Source organism: Oncorhynchus tshawytscha, linkage group LG14, assembly GCF_018296145.1.
Source record: "Oncorhynchus tshawytscha isolate Ot180627B linkage group LG14, Otsh_v2.0, whole genome shotgun sequence".
NCBI classification, from domain to species: Eukaryota; Metazoa; Chordata; class Actinopteri; order Salmoniformes; family Salmonidae; genus Oncorhynchus; species Oncorhynchus tshawytscha.
This window is the reverse complement of record NC_056442.1, coordinates 35882627-35901856: the sequence shown is the minus strand read 5'-3', so window position 1 is coordinate 35901856 and position 19230 is coordinate 35882627. Positions and strand designations below refer to the sequence as shown.

At 43.1% G+C, this 19230-nt stretch overlaps 1 protein-coding gene across 2 annotated transcripts in view; it reads right to left on the bottom strand.

Moving 5' to 3' along the window:
- The window catches only part of LOC112267122 (leucine-rich repeat and fibronectin type III domain-containing protein 1), a 132922-nt gene that overhangs the window by 11605 nt on the left and 102087 nt on the right, over window positions 1-19230 (bottom strand). For both annotated transcript variants that reach the window (XM_024445213.2, XM_024445212.2), the window contains exon 4: window positions 7531-8955. In XM_024445213.2, the coding sequence (XP_024300981.1) occupies window positions 7531-8927 (1397 nt within the window). In that variant the 5' untranslated portion in view covers window positions 8928-8955. The remainder of the gene's footprint in view (window positions 1-7530; window positions 8956-19230) is intronic.

Genomic DNA, 19230 nt, shown 5'->3' with positions numbered 1-19230 from the left:
GCCCATGGTGCGAAGACAAGTTAGATGTGTGAAATAAACACATCGTCTTTGAACATGAAGGAGAAAAACATTGTATTTAGGCTGACATCTGTGTTAATATAATTAGAAGCATGATAACACTTGATGGTTCTCACATGTAGGTAAAAATATCTCACCTAAAGACAAATACTCAGGTCGCTGTATAATCATAAGGGAGAACATTATACAGGCGAATAGCTCATTAAATCAGAAGTTGTAAAGGGTGTTGTCATCGGATGAGGAATAATCGGACCAAAGCGCAGAGTGGTAAGTGTTCATGCTTTTTATTTAGACTGAACACTAATAACAAAATAACAAAGAGAATGAACGAAACCGAAACAGTCCTGTAAGGTCCAGAAAACATTAAACAGAAAATAACTACCCACAACCCTTTCAATTTTAGAACACATTCAAGAACCTCCAGAAGCTAACCAGCTAATTAGCTACAAGCTATTTAGTCATTGTTAGCCACTGCTAGCGGCTTTTACCTTCTGCATAGATACCAGCCCTGTTTTTAGTCTGGATAATACTCCTTAGTCTACCAGTATCAGACTGTCTCTCCACAACAACGCCGGATTCCTGCCGTAATCCAGGACCACTACTTCTGATCTTCACAGCTAGCTTGCAGCTAGCTAGCTCACAGCTAGCTTGCACTCACCGTGGCACCCAGTACCAAAGCTATCCCTGAGGCCCACCTCCCGGCCTACTCAGCTGTTCACCCGAACCCCACTCATATACGGCTAGAGCCCAATACTCCACCGGATCCTTGCTGTAAACTCTGGACCTTGGCACCGGATCACCGCTGCTACCGATTGGCTATAGTGGCTAACGCCACTGCCACGGAGCTAGCACCAGTTAGCCGTGAGCCAGGCACATCTCCCGGTTAGCAAACTAAATTCCACAATACCTCTTTCGCCATCTGGCTTCGATTCTCTGTCGACACGGCGCCCCGCCGCACCACCACGACTGGTCTGCCAACGAATACTGCATCCGCTGTGCCTTCAACCGGACTCCTACTCCTACTAGCCCCGGGCTACTAACTTTAAACGCTGTGTCGCCCGCATGCTAGCGTAGTGGCAGCTTCCCGGTTCCTTCTACTGCTGCCCCCTGGACACTATGATCACTTGGCTACATAGTTGATGCCTGCTGGACTGTCCATTAATCACGGTACTGCATTCTGTTTATTTATTTTTTATCTGTCGGCCCCAACCCCGAACTCAGGCTCTGTGTGTAGTTAATCCGACCCTCTCTGCCTAGTCATCACCATTTTACCTGCTGTTGTTGTGTTAGCTGATTAGCTGTTGTTGTCCCACCTGTTGTTTTAGCTAGCTCTCCCAATCAACACCTGTGATTACTGTATGCCTCGCTGTATGTCTCTCTCAAATGTCAATATGCCTTGTATACTGTTGTTCAGGTTAGTTATCATTGTTTTAGTTTACAATGGAGCACCTAGTTCCACTCTTCATACCTCTGATACCTCCTTTGTCCCACCTCCCACACATGCGGTGACCTCACCCATAACAACCAGCATGTCCAGAGATACAACCTCTCTTATCATCACCCAGTGCATGGGCTTACCTCCGCTGTACCCGCACCCCACCATACCCCTGTCTGCACATTATGCCATGAATATATTCTACCACGCCCAGATATCTGCTCCTTTTATTCTTTGTCCCCAACGCTCTAGGCGACCAGTTTTGATAGCCTTTAGCCGCACCCTCACCCTACTCCTCCTCTGTTCCGCGGGTGATGTGGAGGTAAACCCAGGCACCGCATGTCCCCAGGCACCCTCATTTGTTGACTTCTGTGATTGAAAAAGCCTTGGTTTCATGCATGTCAACATGCATTAGCATCGAATAGCCCCCGTGATATGCAACTTTTCAGGAAATTTAGGAACAAATATACACAGGCAATTAGAAAAGCTAAGGCAATCTTTTTCAAACAGAAATTTGCATCCTATAGTACTAACTCAAAAAAGTTCTGGGACAATGTAAAGTCCATGGAGAATAAGAGCACCTCCTCCCAGCTGCCCACTGCTCTGAGGCTAGGAAACATTGTCACCACCGATAAATCCACTATAATTGAGAATTTCAATAAGCATTTCTCTACGGCTGGCCATGCTTTCCACATGGCTACCCCTACCCCGGTCAACTGCCCGGCACCCTCCACAGCAACCCGCCAAAGCACCCACCATTTCTCCTTTACCCAAATCCAGATAGCCGATGTTCTGAAAGAGCTGCAAAATCTGGACCCCTAAAAATCAGCCGGACTAGACAATCTGGACCCTCTCTTTCTAAAATTATCTGCCGAAATTGTTGCAACCCCTATTACTAGCCTGTTCAACCTCTCTTTCGTATCGTCTGAGAATCCCAAAGATTGGAAAGCTGCCGCGGTCATCCCCCTCTTCAAAAGGGGTGACACTCTAGAACACATTCAAGAACCTCCAGAAGCTAACCAGCTAATTAGCTACAAGCTATTTAGTCATTGTTAGCCACTGCTAGCGGCTTTTACCTTCTGCATAGATACCAGCCCTGTTTTTAGTCTGGATAATACTCTTTAGTCTACCAGTATCGGACTGTCTCTCCACAACAACGCCGGATTCCTGCCGTAATTCAGGACCACTACTTCTGATCTTAGGATAGATCGTAGGATAGATATACAGACCTATATCTATCCTACCCTGTCTTGCTAAGGTCTTCGAAAGCCAAGTTAACAAACAGATTACTAACCATTTCGAATCCCACCATACCTTCTCCGCTATGCAATCTGGTTTCAGAGCTGGTCATGGGTGCACCTCAGCCACACTCAAGGTTCTAAACGGCATCATAACCGCCATCGATAAGAGACATTACTGTGCAGCTGTATTCATCGACCTGGCCAAGGCATTCGACTCTGTCAATCACAACATTCTTATTAGCAGACTCGACAGCCTTGGTTTCTCAAATGATTGCCTCGCCTGGTTTACCAACTACTTTGCAGACAGAGTTCAGTGTGTCAAATCGAGGGCATGTTGTCCGGTCCTCTGGCAGTCTCTATGGGGGTGCCACAGGGTTAAATTCTCGGGCCGACTCTTTTCTCTGTATATATCAATGATGTTGCTCTTGCTGCGGGCGATTCCCTGATCCACCTCTACACAGACGACACCATTCTGTATACTTCTGGCCCTTCCTTGGACACTGTGCTATCTAACCTCCAAACGAGCTCCAATGCCATACAACACTCCTTCCGTGGCCTCCAACTGCTCTTAAACGCTAGTAAAACCAAATGCATGCTTTTCAACCGTTCACTGCCTGCACCCGCACGCCCGACTAGCATCACCATCCTGGATGGTTCCGACCTAGAATATGTGGACATCTATAAGTACTTAGGTGTCTGGCTAGACTGTAAACTCTCCTTCCAGACTCATATCAAACATCTCCAATCTAAAATCAAATCTAGATCGGCTTTCTATTTCGCAACAAAGCCTCCTTCACTCACGCCGGCAAACTTACCCTAGTAAAACTGACTATCCTACCGATCCTCAACTTCGGCGATGTCATCTACAAAATAGCTTCCAATACTCTACTCAGCAAACTGGATGCAGTTTATCACAGTGCCATCCGTTTTGTTACTAAAGCACCTTATACCACCCACCACTGCGACCTGTATGCTCTCGTCGGCTGGCCCTCGCTACATATTCGTCGCCAGACCCACTGGATCCAGGTCATCTACAAGTCCATGCTAGGTAAAGCTCCGCCTTATCTCAGTTCACTGGTCATGATGGCAACACCCACCTGTAGCACGCGCTCCAGCAGGTGTATCTCACTGATCATCCCTAAAGCCAACACCTCATTTGGCCGCCTTTCCTTCCAGTTCTCTGCTGCCTGCGACTGGAACGAATTGCAAAAATCGCTGAAGTTGGAGACTTTTATATCCCTCATCAACTTTAAACATCTGCTATCTGAGCAGCTAACCGATCGCTGCAGCTGTACATAGTCCATCGGTAAATAGCCCACCCAATTTACCTACCTCATCCCCATACTGTTTTTATTTATTTACTTTTCTGCACTTTTGCACACCAGTATCTCTACCTGCACATGACCATCTGATCTTATATCACTCCAGTGTTAATCTGCTAAATTGTAATTATTCGCCTACCTCCTCATGCCTTTTGCACACAATGTATATTTTTTTTCTTCTTTTTTTTCTACTGTTATTGACTTGTTTATTGTTTACTCCATGTGTAACTCTGTTGTTGTCTGTTCACACTGCTATGCTTTATCTTGGCCAGGTCGCAGTTGTAAATGAGAACTTGTTCTCAACTAGCCTACCTGGTTAAATAAAGGTGAAATAAAAAATAAAAAATAAATAAAAAAATAACAAAGAGAATGAACGAAACCTAAACAGTCCTGTAAGGTGCAGAAACACTAAACAGAAAATAACTACCCACAACACAATCGAGGGAATAAGCTACCTAAGTATGGTTCCCAATCAGAGACAACGATAGTCAGCTGTCCCTGATTGAGAACCATACCCGACCAAAACAAAGAAATACAAAACATAGAAAAAAGAACATAGAATGCCCACCCAAATCACACCCTGACCAAACCAAAATAGAGACATAAAAAGCTCTCTACAGTCAGAGCGTGACAGAAGTGATATAAACAGAAAAGTCAACCAACATCAACAGGTCTAAACTTGACCTTATGATGCCTTGAGAAAACTTTACAGGACACTGTCCTAATTCCTGCCCTGTTAGTGCAGTGGTGCACATTGGGCCAAATTCTTTGTATGTTTTATTATCAAGAACAAATTTTTATTTACAATGACGGCCTACACCGGTCCTATGGGACTACCAATCATGGCAGGTTGTGATACAGGCCATAATCAAACCAGTGATGCCTAGTAGTGACACCTCTAGCACTGAGATGCAGTGCCTTAGACTCTCGATGCAGGCCTACGTACTCTCAATTCAAGGGTATTTGAATGAGTAATGCAAAATGGCAGTGTTAGCACATACCTAGCTCATTTAAGATGGACTGAAATTAATGATTTAATTCCGTGTATCAACTCTATAACCCTGGTATTAGAGTGCCCATTTTGCATTAGTCAGTTCTATAATATTCCTCATCATGAATTTATGTTGAAGATAAGGACATGGAACCTACACTAATTGAAGCATAGAACTCAAGAACTGTATATAACTATTATATTAATACATTCTACAGCAATTCACAAATCAGATTGGCCAATAGGTAAAATTACTTTCTGCAATTCACGTTTGGCTATAGGCTGTACGCAAAAACTTTGGTTTCAAATTCCCATGATGGTATTAATACAATATCTATTTGTCAAATGATCAGATATACATTACTATAATCATCTCTGTTGTTTGACCCATTGTGCTTTTACTCATCAATGTGATGCAACCAAACCTGGGGTCCCGAAAGGCACAGTGGTCTAAGACACTGCAGTACTTGGTTCGAATCCAGGCTGCATCACATCCAGCTGTGATTGGGAGTCCCATTTGGCGGCGCACAATTGACCCAGCGTCGTCCGAGTTTGCCAGGGGTAGGCCGTCATTGTAAATAAGAAGTTGTTCTTAACTGACTTACCTAGTTAAATAAATACTATACGGCTGATTGCTAAATAGCAGCTCAACACCTTGTATGTGTTTAGTGAGTCATTCATCAATGTGGAATAAATTACATGTTGTAATATCTATCATATTAAACAGGGTTCCCCTAATGTTCCACTGATAGTTCTTCAAAATGGTAGAAGTCTGCAGCAGATAGCAATCATGTTCATGTCTGACTCATGGGTTTCCTGGGCACAATTATGTCCTATTGGGATTATGGTAAGGGTTGGGGTTATTGTTGGTTTGGTGATACGGACTGGGAAGTGATAGTGCCTGCTGAAGCTAGATAATATTGAGACAAAAGGTTATATTTACTCTCTAAAGGCCAAGTCATAAGTGTTAATCGTATCATTTTTGTTTTCCCATAGGCCTAGAGCTAACAACTGCAAATGTAAAGTCATACTAAGCATTTTTTTCTATTAAAACCAACATATAGTCTGTTTATACACTCTTTTATCCCAAAACCATAATAAAATTGTGCACTTACTTACATTTAGTGACATTGTTAATTATACAGCACCTATGCAGCTCTGGGAGTTATGGATCTATTATAATGGACTGTCATGTCATTCAGCAGATGGGCATTCCAGATGGCTCAGACCGTCTCCAGAGCTGGCTCAGACCTTCGCCCCCTGCCCCAATGCAGCCCCATCCCCACCCCCTTTTTTGTTGTTGGGTTTAATGTTCTTGTCTATAACCGTTCTGTACTTTGTCATATATTTGTATGTTTTATGTAGACCTCAGTATCTGCTGCATATGCAGTAGCTAATGGGGATCCTAATAAACCAAACTAAACCCGCTTTCCACCAGCTTCAGTCCTCCAGCCACAGCGCTCCCATTCCTCCAGCCCCAGCGCTCCCATTCCTCCAGCCCCAGCGCTCCCATTCCTCCAGCCCCAGCGCTCCCATTCTTCCAGCCCCAGCGCTCCCATTCCTCCAGCCCCAGCGCTCCCATTCTCCAGCCCCAGCGCTCCCATTCCTCCAGCCCCAGCGCTCCCATTTCTCCAGCCCCAGCGCTCCCATTTCTCCAGCCCCAGCGCTCCCATTTCTCCAGCCCCAGCGCTCCCATTTCTCCAGTCCCAGTGCTCCCATTCCTCCAGCCCCAGCGCTCCCATTCTCCAGCCCCAGCGCTCCCATTTCTCCAGCCCCAGTGCTCCCATTCCTCCAGCCACAGTGCTCCCAATCCTCCAGCCCCAGCGCTCCCATTCTTCCAGCCCCAGCGCTCCCATTCCTCCAGCCCCAGCGCTCCCATTCTCCAGCCCCAGCGCTCCCATTCCTCCAGCCCCAGCGCTCCCATTTCTCCAGCCCCAGCGCTCCCATTTCTCCAGCCCCAGCGCTCCCATTTCTCCAGCCCCAGCGCTCCCATTTCTCCAGCCCCAGCGCTCCCATTTCTCCAGCCCCAGCGCTCCCATTCCTCCAGCCCCAGCGCTCCCATTTCTCCAGCCCCAGCGCTCCCATTTCTCCAGCCCCAGCGCTCCCATTTCTCCAGCCCCAGCGCTCCCATTTCTCCAGCCCCAGCGCTCCCATTTCTCCAGCCCCAGCGCTCCCATTTCTCCAGCCCCAGCGCTCCCATTTCTCCAGCCCCAGCGCTCCCATTTCTCCAGCCCCAGCGCTCCCATTTCTCCAGCCCCAGCGCTCTCATTTCTCCAGTCCCAGCGCTCCCATTTCTCCCCCAGCCCCATTTCTCCAGCCCCAGCGCTCCCATTTCTCCAGCCCCAGCGCTCCCATTTCTCCAGCCCCAGCGCTCCCATTTCTCCAGCCCCAGCGCTCTCATTTCTCCAGTCCCAGCGCTCCCATTCCACCAGCCCCAGCGCTCCCATTTCTCCAGCCCCAGCATTCCCATTCCTCCAGCCCCAGTGCTCCCACTTCTCCAGCCCCAGCCCCCACATGGCTTACCTGTAAACCAGTGTGTCGTCTGCAGTGCTGTTGTACTGGATCTGGTACATCCTGATGCCTGGGATGTGGCGCTCGGAGGGCCAACGAATCACAGCCGAGGAGGAGGTCAGCTCGGCCACCACCACTCTCTTGTCCTGGTGCTTGTCATGGCCCTTGGTGTCGTTGCCTGACTTTGAGGAGGTGGTGATGTCAGAGAGGCCCCGATCGGCCTCGCGCATGTGGTGCAATGTGTTGTTGACGAGCAATGGCAGAGGAATCATGTTGATCTCCACAGCAGCTGTGGCGATGCCGGCAGCATTGGAGGCCACACAGTTGAAGGCACCACTGTCCTTTAAGGTGGTGATGAGGATGTCCAAGGTACCGTTGTCATACAGGATAGTGCGGGAGTTGTTGTGCACCAGCTTACCGTCAGGGAAGCGCCAGTGGATGGCTGGGTCCGGGTCTCCCATGGCCTTGCACTTGAGGGTGACCCCCTGACCCTCCATGACGTAGGGCTTGGTGGATATGTGTTTGGTGATGAGCGGGGGCTCGCAGATGAACTCCTCCTCCTGGATGGACCAGAAGTACTTATCCATGAGATGCTCTGGGGAGGCGCAGGTCTCCAGGTCATCCTCCCGGGTCAGTCTGCGGAGCCACAGCAGCTCACAGTTACAGTGGAGAGGGTTTCCCCCGAAGCTCACTGCCAGGGAGGACGGGTTGGAGCCCTTGGCATCTGACAGCACCTGGGCGTGCTGAAACAGGCTGTCCGGTGGTAGCTTCTGCAGCCGGTTGGAGGTCATATCCAGACGAACCAGCTTGGTGAGGAGCGTGAAAGTCCCAGCTCCAATGTGATCAATCAGGTTGTGATCAAGGGTGAGGGTGTTGATGTGGCTCATCTTGCCTATCTCCTCCCAGGGCAGGGTCCTCAGGTTGTTGTTGGACAGATCCAAGTCCTCGATGGTCGACACAAACTCATCAAAGGAGGTAGGGGCCACATGGTGGATCTGGTTGTTCCCCAGTATGAGGTGGCGGAGGTTGACCAGGCCTTTGAAGTGGTCGCTCTTGATGACACTGAGGCGGTTGCCATCCATGTGGAGGGCTCGTAGAGAGCGCAGGCCCAGGAAGGCGTTGGGCGTGATCTGGCTGATGGTGTTACGGGACAGGGTGAGGTGGACCAGGCTGGTCATGTTGAAAAAGTCTTTCCTGCGGATAATGGTGATGAAGTTGTCTGTGAGACGCAGCTCTACGGTCTTGCGGTCGATGGTTGGAGGTACAAACAACAAACCGGTCTTAGCGCAGAGCAGAGTCAGAGTGGGGGAGAGGTGCTGGCAGATGCAGCGGCCGGGGCAGTTGTAGCCCTTCACCAGCACCGCACACAGCAGTACACACAGCAGCACACACACAACCAGACGCTCCATGGTCTGTCTGTCTATCAGGTTCCAGATCCTGGAACAGATAAAGATAGAGAAAGAAAGGGCGGAGATACATTAAAATAAGTATATTTGGCGGGTTTAAAAATCATACAATTTATAATGAGCATACACAAATGGAGTCATCAACCAAGATGATTGAAACTGCCAGTAGGGTACCGGTCACCAGAGAGACATGTCAGAGGTTGTTGATAGCATGGTGAGATGATAGATGACTGAACTGTACTGCCCCAGCTTTGGCATTATCCCTTAAAAAAACAGAGAATATTCCAGCAAAACAAACACAAAGTAGCTAATATGCCATGCCAGCAGACTGTCGATCCCATCCAAATTTGAATAATTGCGGTGTTGTTTTTACATGGAGCTAATATGTCATATACTTCCCTATCATACCGTATGCTTTGTGTGTTTGTCTAGCTCTGAACTTCACAATAGTGTAGGGAATTAAGGGGAGAAGGGGTACTTGTCAGCACTGCTTAAGGATTTATATGGCCTTTTCATGCTCCCTTCACTCTTCATGCTTCAGAACTGTACTGCAGAATTAGACATGAGTCTGTCAAGTAAATCATAGCAACAAAACATGAAGGTGAGATGACGAGACCTTGGTTCTAAATCCATCAGATGGAGGTATTATTAGATGGTTCTTAGGTGTTGAGGCTGATGTTCAGATTCTCTGATCCCCATTTAGTGCTATTGATCCAGCTCTGAGAGCATAAGTCTGCAGTGACAGGTGCAGAAAGAGATCCTTGGGTGTAATAACCACCAAATCACAATGAAAGCCCATTCTTTCATGACTGCTGCTATATCCCCATGCAGTACTTTTCCCTCTTTTCGGTATCAATCTTTGTTGCTGATGCATTTAACACTCAATGTTTATCACAGACGGAGCCCATGTATAGGGATATGATGATAACTGACTGTTATCCACGGATAACCAATCATTCCTGGCTATGTATTTTTTTTAAATAACAACCGTCTACTTGTCTAGACTGGCAGTCTTTTGATTTGTCTTAAGCTTGCCTTTCATCTTTTCCTTTGGATCAGATGTTCTTTATCTTTCCATTTCTTTATTGTATATCACACATCAAGGATTCATATCATATGACATGAATCTTTTGATTGTTTTACTAAGAAAACATATATTCTACTTTTTTTTCTAAGAACCCCCAGATATAGAGAGCAGAGCATGAACAATAACTAATAAGTTTAAGACTATGACAAGCTATTTTATTCATATAAAATACATATAAAATAAAATATGTACATTCGTACATTTGCATTTAGGTTAATTCAGTTCATCAGGATTTCACGGGAGGCTTTATTGCTGGTAGCACACTGTGCCTGGCTTGTGTAAATTATTTATATCAATCTGACCCTTTTTTAGAAGCTGGAAAGGTAAAATTAATAAAGTAGGTTATAGAAAACACAATCTCATTTCATACAACAAAAGTATTATACAATGAATGTGTTCTCGGTTGGTCTGAATATATATATGTTTCATCAGCGCAAAACATCAATTGTCTCATATACTTTTAGGTAGAATATTGTTCTCCAACAATTGTGTAAGCATTCAAATGGTAACTAGGCCACAGAACTTATGGTTTCTCTGAGGACCATCTGTGCTCTAGCGTTTCCTGCCATCACCATTGAGGATACTCTATTGATCTCTCAGCATCTCCGGTGAAGAAAGAAAACTTTGTTGCCAAGGCAACTCTGGTGTAGAATGTAGGTCTTTCAATTGCATTAAGATGTTAAGCTGCCAGAAAAATAAGGTTTCAATCCTAATGGAGATAAGGAAGATAAGGACATTTACAAGGGAAGATAAGGACATTTACAAGATGTTGTATCAGCCACCCACTTCAAAACCACATTATGTGTGTCTATAGGTGAGGAGGACCCGAGGAGCACATAGAACTATGCATTGGAATTCAAGTGCAAACTGAAATGAATGAAAGAGTAATATACTGGTGGCAAGTCTGTCTTTGTATTTAATTGAGGATATTTATTGTACCGGGGAAGAACTCTCAAATGATTCCGGCTAAAAATATTATTACTGCATTATACACCAGATGAAGATGCGAGGAGCTCATGACATACTGTATTTGCGGCAAAAGACAGCGTTCATAAGACTACCTAGTGGTCCAGTCCAACCTTAGCCAATCACAACAAGCAAACCACAACAAATTGACACTAGTCAATAATCTACATAATGAGTTTAAAAGCATGATTGTGCATTTTAATCGACTAAATTATTCCAATATATGCATATTCATTATCAATTAAAGTCTAATTATGACATTAATTCATTATTCAGAACATTTCTTAGTTAAATAACCTCCATAACTAGTGACTAATATCTAATTAACAAATTGGCCCCTATCAAGAAGAGATAATTATTTAAAATGTAGTATCAAAACATCTGACTAATCCACACAGAATATTAAGAATGTCAATTCCCCATTGTCATTGGGATCTTACTAAAATGATCAATGCAAGCACACAATAGTATATTCAATAATATATTATATTAAACATTTTCTGCCATCAACACATATCAATTAAAATCAAATGAATAGGAATTTGAATGGGACATTGTAAATAGTCAATTATAACTGACCACAAAAGCAATGTCCTATTCATAGTTCAGAAAAGGCCACCTCATTGTTTACACAAGCAGAACGTGGTCAAGTAATGCTCATTTATTTCCTATGTGACTGTCTGGCGAGAGTAAATTAGACAATGTAGGCAGTGAACTTTTAGCTGCCCCACAGTGACTCTTGTCAGGAAACCGGCATAATTATTGACATGCTGAGTTAATTGGAGTCAGTTCCATCTCCGCCACTAAGCCAAGCTCTGTGTGGTGCTACACAACCCTGGGGAGTTCTGGTCCCATCGAGAGAATACCTCGGTAAATAGAGGACATTTGCATTTTATAATTATAGCCACATGCAAATGGCGAAAAGGATGCAGAGTGATGTGCCCTGTATTTTCAATTTCATACCTCGCCCAAAAACGTACTCAGGGAAAGTAATTGAAAAGTACTAACTAGAGTCACAGCCTTTAACTGTGGCAAATTCCTAAGAAGGAAGACTTTGCCATCCTACTAAATTCTAGGAAGGATTAAATGGTTATTTGAACAACAAGTAATTGTCAGAGGTTTATTCTACACCTACATTGACATTTTGCTAGTCTTTTTCCTAAAATCCAAGGGAATCTAAATGGTTTTGCTCCACAGTGAATTTGAACAGGCTGTGAATTTGAAGAGTAAATGTGTGCAAGCCTTGATTGAGCCTTGAGACAAATGATGTGCTTGATTTATATTGAACAATTTGTTTTCTATTGTCAAGAAACCTATACAACAAATGATGGCACTTGGCTGCCAACACTGAATACAGCAGTCGAGGCTCCTCAGAGGAGGAAGGGGAGGACCATCCTCCTCAGTGAATTTCATATAAAGAAAAATTGTAAAACATTGAAAAGATTATCCTTTTTTAGATAAAACTATACTAAATATATTAATGTCACCAAATAATTCACTGTTTTGCAATGAAGGTCTACAGTAGCCTCAACAGCACTCTGTAGGGTAGCACCATGGTGTAGCCGGAGGACAGCTAGCTTCCGTCCTCCTCTTGGTACATTGACTTCAAAACAAAACCTAGGAGGCTCTTGGTTCTCATGACAACATCCGGAGGACATCCTCCAACCTAGCAGAGCTCTTGCAGCATGAACTCACATGTTGTCCACCCAATCAAAGTATCAGTGAATTAATCTAATACTGAAAGCATAAGCTACAGCTAGCTAGCGCCGGAGTGCATAAAATAGGGTGGGTAGTTGACTCAAAGAGAGAGAAAGACAATAGTTTAACAGTTTTTTAACAAATAAACTTCTTCGCAAATGAAGGAGAAGCAAGAGAAAGTAATTTTTTCAGTTTTACTTTCTTAGCTAGCAAATGCAGCTGGCTAGTTTAGTTACCCAAACACCCTGCTCAAACAGAGGGATGCTATGTTAGCTAGCTGGCTATGACTATCCAACACAACACTGGAACTCTTACAAGTCAAGGTAAGCTTTTGGTTTTATAATTTTCTTGCCACCGGGACCTGCCGGTGGTCCCGTTACTCGATGATTGTAGTGGGCTTACTAAAGTACTAGTTCTATTAGCTATGTTCTAGGACGTTACTTAGCTAATATGGGGAAAACTATGTAGGCTGTGTGTAGAGGTTATGATGTGGTTTGGCTTGTATTTTTTGTTTGTTTTTTTGCCTGGTCACATACAGCTGATGTGTTGGTCATTGAAGTCCACAACGAAGGGAAAAGATGAGAGGAGGAGAGTGCATATAGGCAAGACGGAATACAATGTGGCTGCTATGAATGTCAACTGTGTTTATGTGTGAATAGGGTGTATTCCTTCCACCGATTCTGTTGAAAAACGTTTCTTAAACGGAAGTAAATGTAACAGAATAAAAATACCCGAATTGTCCAATAGAAACTCTCGTTTTCAACTGTTGGACTAATAATTACACCCTAGATAAGCTAGATGCAGGCAATAGTGTGCAAGGCGGTATTGAATGTGTCACTGTCTGTCCATGTGTCACTGTCTCATCTCAAATTTTTCTCTCGACCTGTGGGCACCTACGTTGTAAACTTTCATTCATAGGCTAGGTTGTAGTAACTAGAGGTCGACCGATTCATCCGAATGGCCGATTAATTAGGGCTGATTTCAAGTTTTCATAACAATTGGAAATCTGTATTTTTGGGGACCGATTTGGGCAATATTATTATTATTATTATTACACCTTTATTTAATCTTTATTTAACTAGGCAAGTCAGTTAATTAAGAACACATTCTTATTTTCAATGACGGCCTAGGAACGGTGGGTTAACTGCCTCGTTCAGGGGCAGAACGACAGATTTTTACCTTGTCAGCTCGGGGGATTCAATCTTGCAGCCTTACAGTCCAATGCTCTAACCACCTGATTACATTGCACTCCACGAGGAGACTGCCTGTTACGCGAATGCAGTAAGCCAAGGTAAGTTGCTAGCTAGCATTAAACTTATCTTATAAAAAACAATCAATCAATCATAATCACTAGTTAACTACACATGGTTGATGATATTACTAGTTTATCTAGCGTGTCCTGCATTGCATATAATCGATGCGGTGCGTATCACAGAAGTATATATTTTTAAACCTGCATATTTAGCTAAAAGAAATCCAGGTTAGCAGGCAATATTAACCAGGTGAAATTGTGTCACTTCTCTTGCGTTCATTGCACGCAGAGTCAGTGTATATGCAACAGTTTTGGCCGCCTAATTTGCCAGAATTTTACGTAATTATGACATAACATTGATTGTGCAATGTAACAGGTATATTTAGACTTATGGAACGGTTCCGTATTTCACTGAAAGAATAAACGTCTTGTTTTCGAGATGATAGTTTCCGGATTCGGCCATATTAATGATCTAAGGCTCGTATTTCTGTGTGTTATCATGTTATAACTAAGTCTATGATTTGATAGAGCAGTCTGACTGAGCGATGGTAGGCACCAGCAGGCTCATAAGCATTCATTCAAACAGCACTTTCGTGCATTTGCCAGCAGCAGTTTTTGACTTCAAGCCTATCAACTCCCAAGATTAGGCTGGTGTAACGATGTGATGCGAAATAGCTAGCTAGTTAGCGGGGTGCGCGCTATTAGCGTTTCAAACGTCACTCGCTCTGAGACTTGGAGTGGTTGTTCCCCTTGCTCTGCATGGGTAACGATGCTTTGAGGGTGGCTGTTGTCGTTGTGTTCCTGGATCAAGCCCAGGTAGGAGCGAGGAGAGGGATGGAAGCTATACTGTTACACTGGCAATACTAAAGTGCCTATAAGAACATCCAATAGTCAAAGGTTAATGAAATACAAATGGTATAGAGAGAAATAGTCCTATAATTCCTATAATAACTACAACCTAAAACTTCTTACCTGGGAATATTGAAGACTCGTGTTAAAAGGAACCACCAGCTTTCATATGTTCTGAGCAAGGAACTTAAACGTTAGCTTTCTTACATGGCACATATTGCACTTTTACTTTCTTCTCAAACACTTTGTTTTTACATTATTTAAACCAAATTGAACATGTTTCATTATTTATTTGAGGCTAAATTGATTTTATTGATGTATTATATTAAGTTAAAATAAGTGTTCATTCAGTATTGTTGGAATTGTCATTATAACAAATAGATTTTTAAAAATCATCTGATTATTCGGTATCAGCTTTTTTGGTCCTCCAATAATCAGTATCGGTATCGGCGTTGAAAAATCATAATCGGTCGACCTCTAGTAGAAACCTCATGATGGTTATAGGGAACATTTGAGTATCATGTAGTAGCCTAAACCTATCGATGTTACATTGAACTGGGTGAATGACAGTCATCCAACATGCTGTAATAGAAATAAGGCCATGCTCATGAAACAAAAAAATAGTCCTCCCTCATCACAAACGGCACTGACCGCCACTGGAATACAATAAGTGCACTGTACAGAATCCCTGCTCTCAAGTAATACCAAACAAATTGTACCCTGATACAGACATGTTTACAAGCACTAAAAAACATCATCCACAAAGCCCGGATTAGGTCCATGAAATTCTTCATTATGATGACTTAGAAAACAGATAAGACAAACTATGCAAAAAGGAATTACTGGATGTGTTGTTGAATTAAGCATAAATTGTAACCACCGAGCCAGAAAGCCTCCCCAGTCAGCTCCCTTAATTAATTAGGATAATAATCAGGACAATGCAAAGTCCTCTTATTTGAGCTGTCCACTTGCCCATTTTCAGTATGCTGGGAGAAGTTGTGCATAGCGCTGTGCTGAGTATAAGAAATAACATTCCACAGTAAACACTATGCTGAGAACACTGGGAGAGCAATTAAGATCTACCTTAACTTCATTGTTCATGTTTTCTGTTAAATTACTGCATAGGGGCAGTATATTGAGATATATAACATTGCAGGTGAATCATGAATGAAAATGAGTCATCGGCAAAAGCAAGTAAATTACTGTATGTTATTGTATAATCTGTTACCAGATCAATTACTGCAAAACGTGTTCTCTAGGCTGGTTGTTGTTATCCCTTATCCTATAATACAGCTTTAGGACAACGAGCAGCTGTACAAAAACTCCCACTTTCTTTATTCAAGGACAGTATTGTGTTCTCTACTGCTTTTGTCCACCTGGTACATACTAACAAAATTAGGATAATAGGGAACAGTATGAATATAAACAAACTGTAATCTATGCATTCAAATTGCTAACATTTTTCAAGCTGAATAGAACAAGGACAGGAGCTGTCATGATTGTTGAAGAAATCTACCAAAAATGATATTATTTTCCTGACTATCCTTCATTTTCACAGGAGTAGGAGTTTGAAAGTGTTGAAAGTGGATGATTATTTGATTGTCTAGACAGTTCTCTCAGTAAGTTCACAAAGTCATCAGGCAATGATTGATATAACACAGACCATTTCATTGATGTTCCTTAATTATCCCATTGAGATTGATCGACAATGGATGCATTGATAGGCACTTGGAAAAGAAACATTCAAATTAGATGGAATAGTGCAAACATGATAAAGGGAAAAAGGCGATGCAACTTCAAGACTATTACCACTTTGTTTATTCTGAAAGCATTATTTATCTGAAATACCATTGACATCCAAGTGATCAAGTGGAGATATTTAGACTGCAAATAGAAAAACCAATTCTACTCCACTTGAATCCTGAAGATCCCTGATGTAATAAAACACTGTTGTATACCGTTTATACTATTCATGTAAATAGTCCTAGACTGTAGAAAAAAATACTACTTATAGTAGCATACTTAGTTTGTTGAAGATAGAGGATTGAGTGACTCATGATTAAAAGTAGTAGTCTGCTCCAGCTGGAGACAAAGAAGGATATAGTAGAGGTTGGGGTATGGAGGTGGATAAGCCCAGAAGCCAGTGGAGCAGTCTAGCTCTGTGCTGAGTAGTATTTAGTCAATGTTCCCTGTGTCCACTGGTTGTTGTTGCATTAATGTGTCCTTCCAGTGGTGAACCACCAGGAAACAGTCGGTCACTGACTACATTAACCATTTTTCTTTAGCTACCGTGGAAATGAGCTGCTTCCAGTCTTAAAGCCATGCCTTAGGGAGGTAAACACAACTTAAATTGCTTCGACATTTGACCTTTATAGCCCACTTTTAAAAGCACTATTATTCGAATGGAACAAATTCAAAAATTGAACTGACAAAATAAAACCGCCAGAGGACTGTGAGCTAGTGAGCTTAGAGGGTGGTGTGATGGATTGGAGAGTAGAGGGTAAATGTAGTGGACATGAGTTTGATGCAGTGAACATATGATCTTAGGTAAACATCTACATTATATACAGTGCATTTAGAAAGTATTCAGACCCCTTGACTTTTTCCACATTATTTTTCCACATTCCACCAATTGTAAAATTGATAATAGTATTTTTCCTTCATCAATCTACACACAATACCCCATAATGACAAAGCAAAAACTGGTTTTTAAAAATGTTACAAATAAAAACGGAAATATCACATTTGCGTAAATATTCAGATAGTTTACTCCGTACAATGGCGCTGCCGTTTTACGTGCTCCTAACCAATTGTGCTATTTTGTGTGTTTTTCACGTTATTTGTAACTTATTTTGTACGTAATGTTTCTGTCACCGTCTCTTATGACCGGATGAGCTCTCTAAACTGAACCGTTTTATCTCCATCTCATCATTCAAAGACTCAATCATGGACATTCTCACTGATAGTTGTGGCTGCCTCACGTGATGTATTGTTGTCTCTACCTTCTTGCTTTTTGTGCTGTTGTCTGTGCCCAATAATGTTTGTACCATGTTTGTGCTGCTACCATGTTGTGTTGCTACCATGTTGTTGTCATGTTGTGTTGCTACCCTGCTGTGTTTTCATGTGTTGCTGCTACGCTATGTTGTTGTCTTATGTCTCTCTTTATGTAGTGTTGTGGTGTCTCTCTTGTAGTGATGTGTGTTTTGTCCTATATTTTTATTCCCAGCCCCAATTCCTGCAGGAGGCCTTTAGCCTTCTGTCGGCCATCATTGTAAATATGAATGTGTTGTTAACTGACTTGCCTGAATAAACGTTAAATTAAATTTAAATTTAAAAATCTAATAAAGATTTGCTGAAGGACGACATGGATAACATACAGCATTGGCGAGATAGAACAGCTGCATCTGGTAAGACAAGGGCTGATGACTGGGTCTATTTGTCATTAACAGCTGGTGCACAAAATCGAATATTAAGGAAGTCTCAAGGTTTTTAGAGTATCTCACATTATTTACCAAGAGAGTTTTCATCTGTATTCTTCGTTGCTGTATATTTACCACCACAAACCGATGCTTGCACTAAGACCGCACACAATGAGCTGTATACTGTCATAAGCAAACAAGAAAATGCTCATCCAGAGGCTGCTCTCCTAGTAGCCGGGGACTTTAATGTAGGGAAACTTAAATACATTTTACCTCATTTCTACCAGCTTGTTACATGTGCAATTAAAGGAAAAAAACTCTAGACCACCTTTACTCCACACACAGAGACGCGTACAAAGCTCTCCCTCGCCCTCCATTTGGCAAATCTGACCATAATTCTATCCTCCTGATTCCTGCTTACAAACAAAAACTAAAGCAGGAAGCACCGGTGACTCGGTCAATAAAGAACTGGTCAGATGACGCAGATGCTGTTACAGGACTGTTTTGCTAGCACAGACTGCAATATATTCCCAGAATTTTTCCAATGGCATTGAGGAGTACACCACATCAGTCACTGGCTTCATCAATAAGTGCATTGATGACGTCGTCCCCACAGTGACTGCACGTACATACCCCAACCAGAAGCCATGGATTACAGGCAACATCCGCACTGAGCTAAAGGGTAGAGCTACCGCTTTCAAGGACTCTAATCTGGACACTTATAAGAAATCCCGCTATGCCTTCTGACGAACCATCAAACAACCAAAGTGTCAATACAGGACTAAGATTTAATCCTACTACACCGGCTCTGATGCTCGTTGGATGTGGCAGGGCTTGCAAACTACAGACTACAAAAGGAAGCACAGCCGAGAGCTGCCCAGTGACACAAGGCTACTAGATGAGCTAAATTACTTTCATGCGCACCTCGAGGCAAGCAACACTGAAGCATGCATGAGAGCACAAGCTGTTCCGGACGACTGTGTGATCAATGATCACACTCTCCGTAGCCGATGTGAGGTTAATATGAGGTCAATA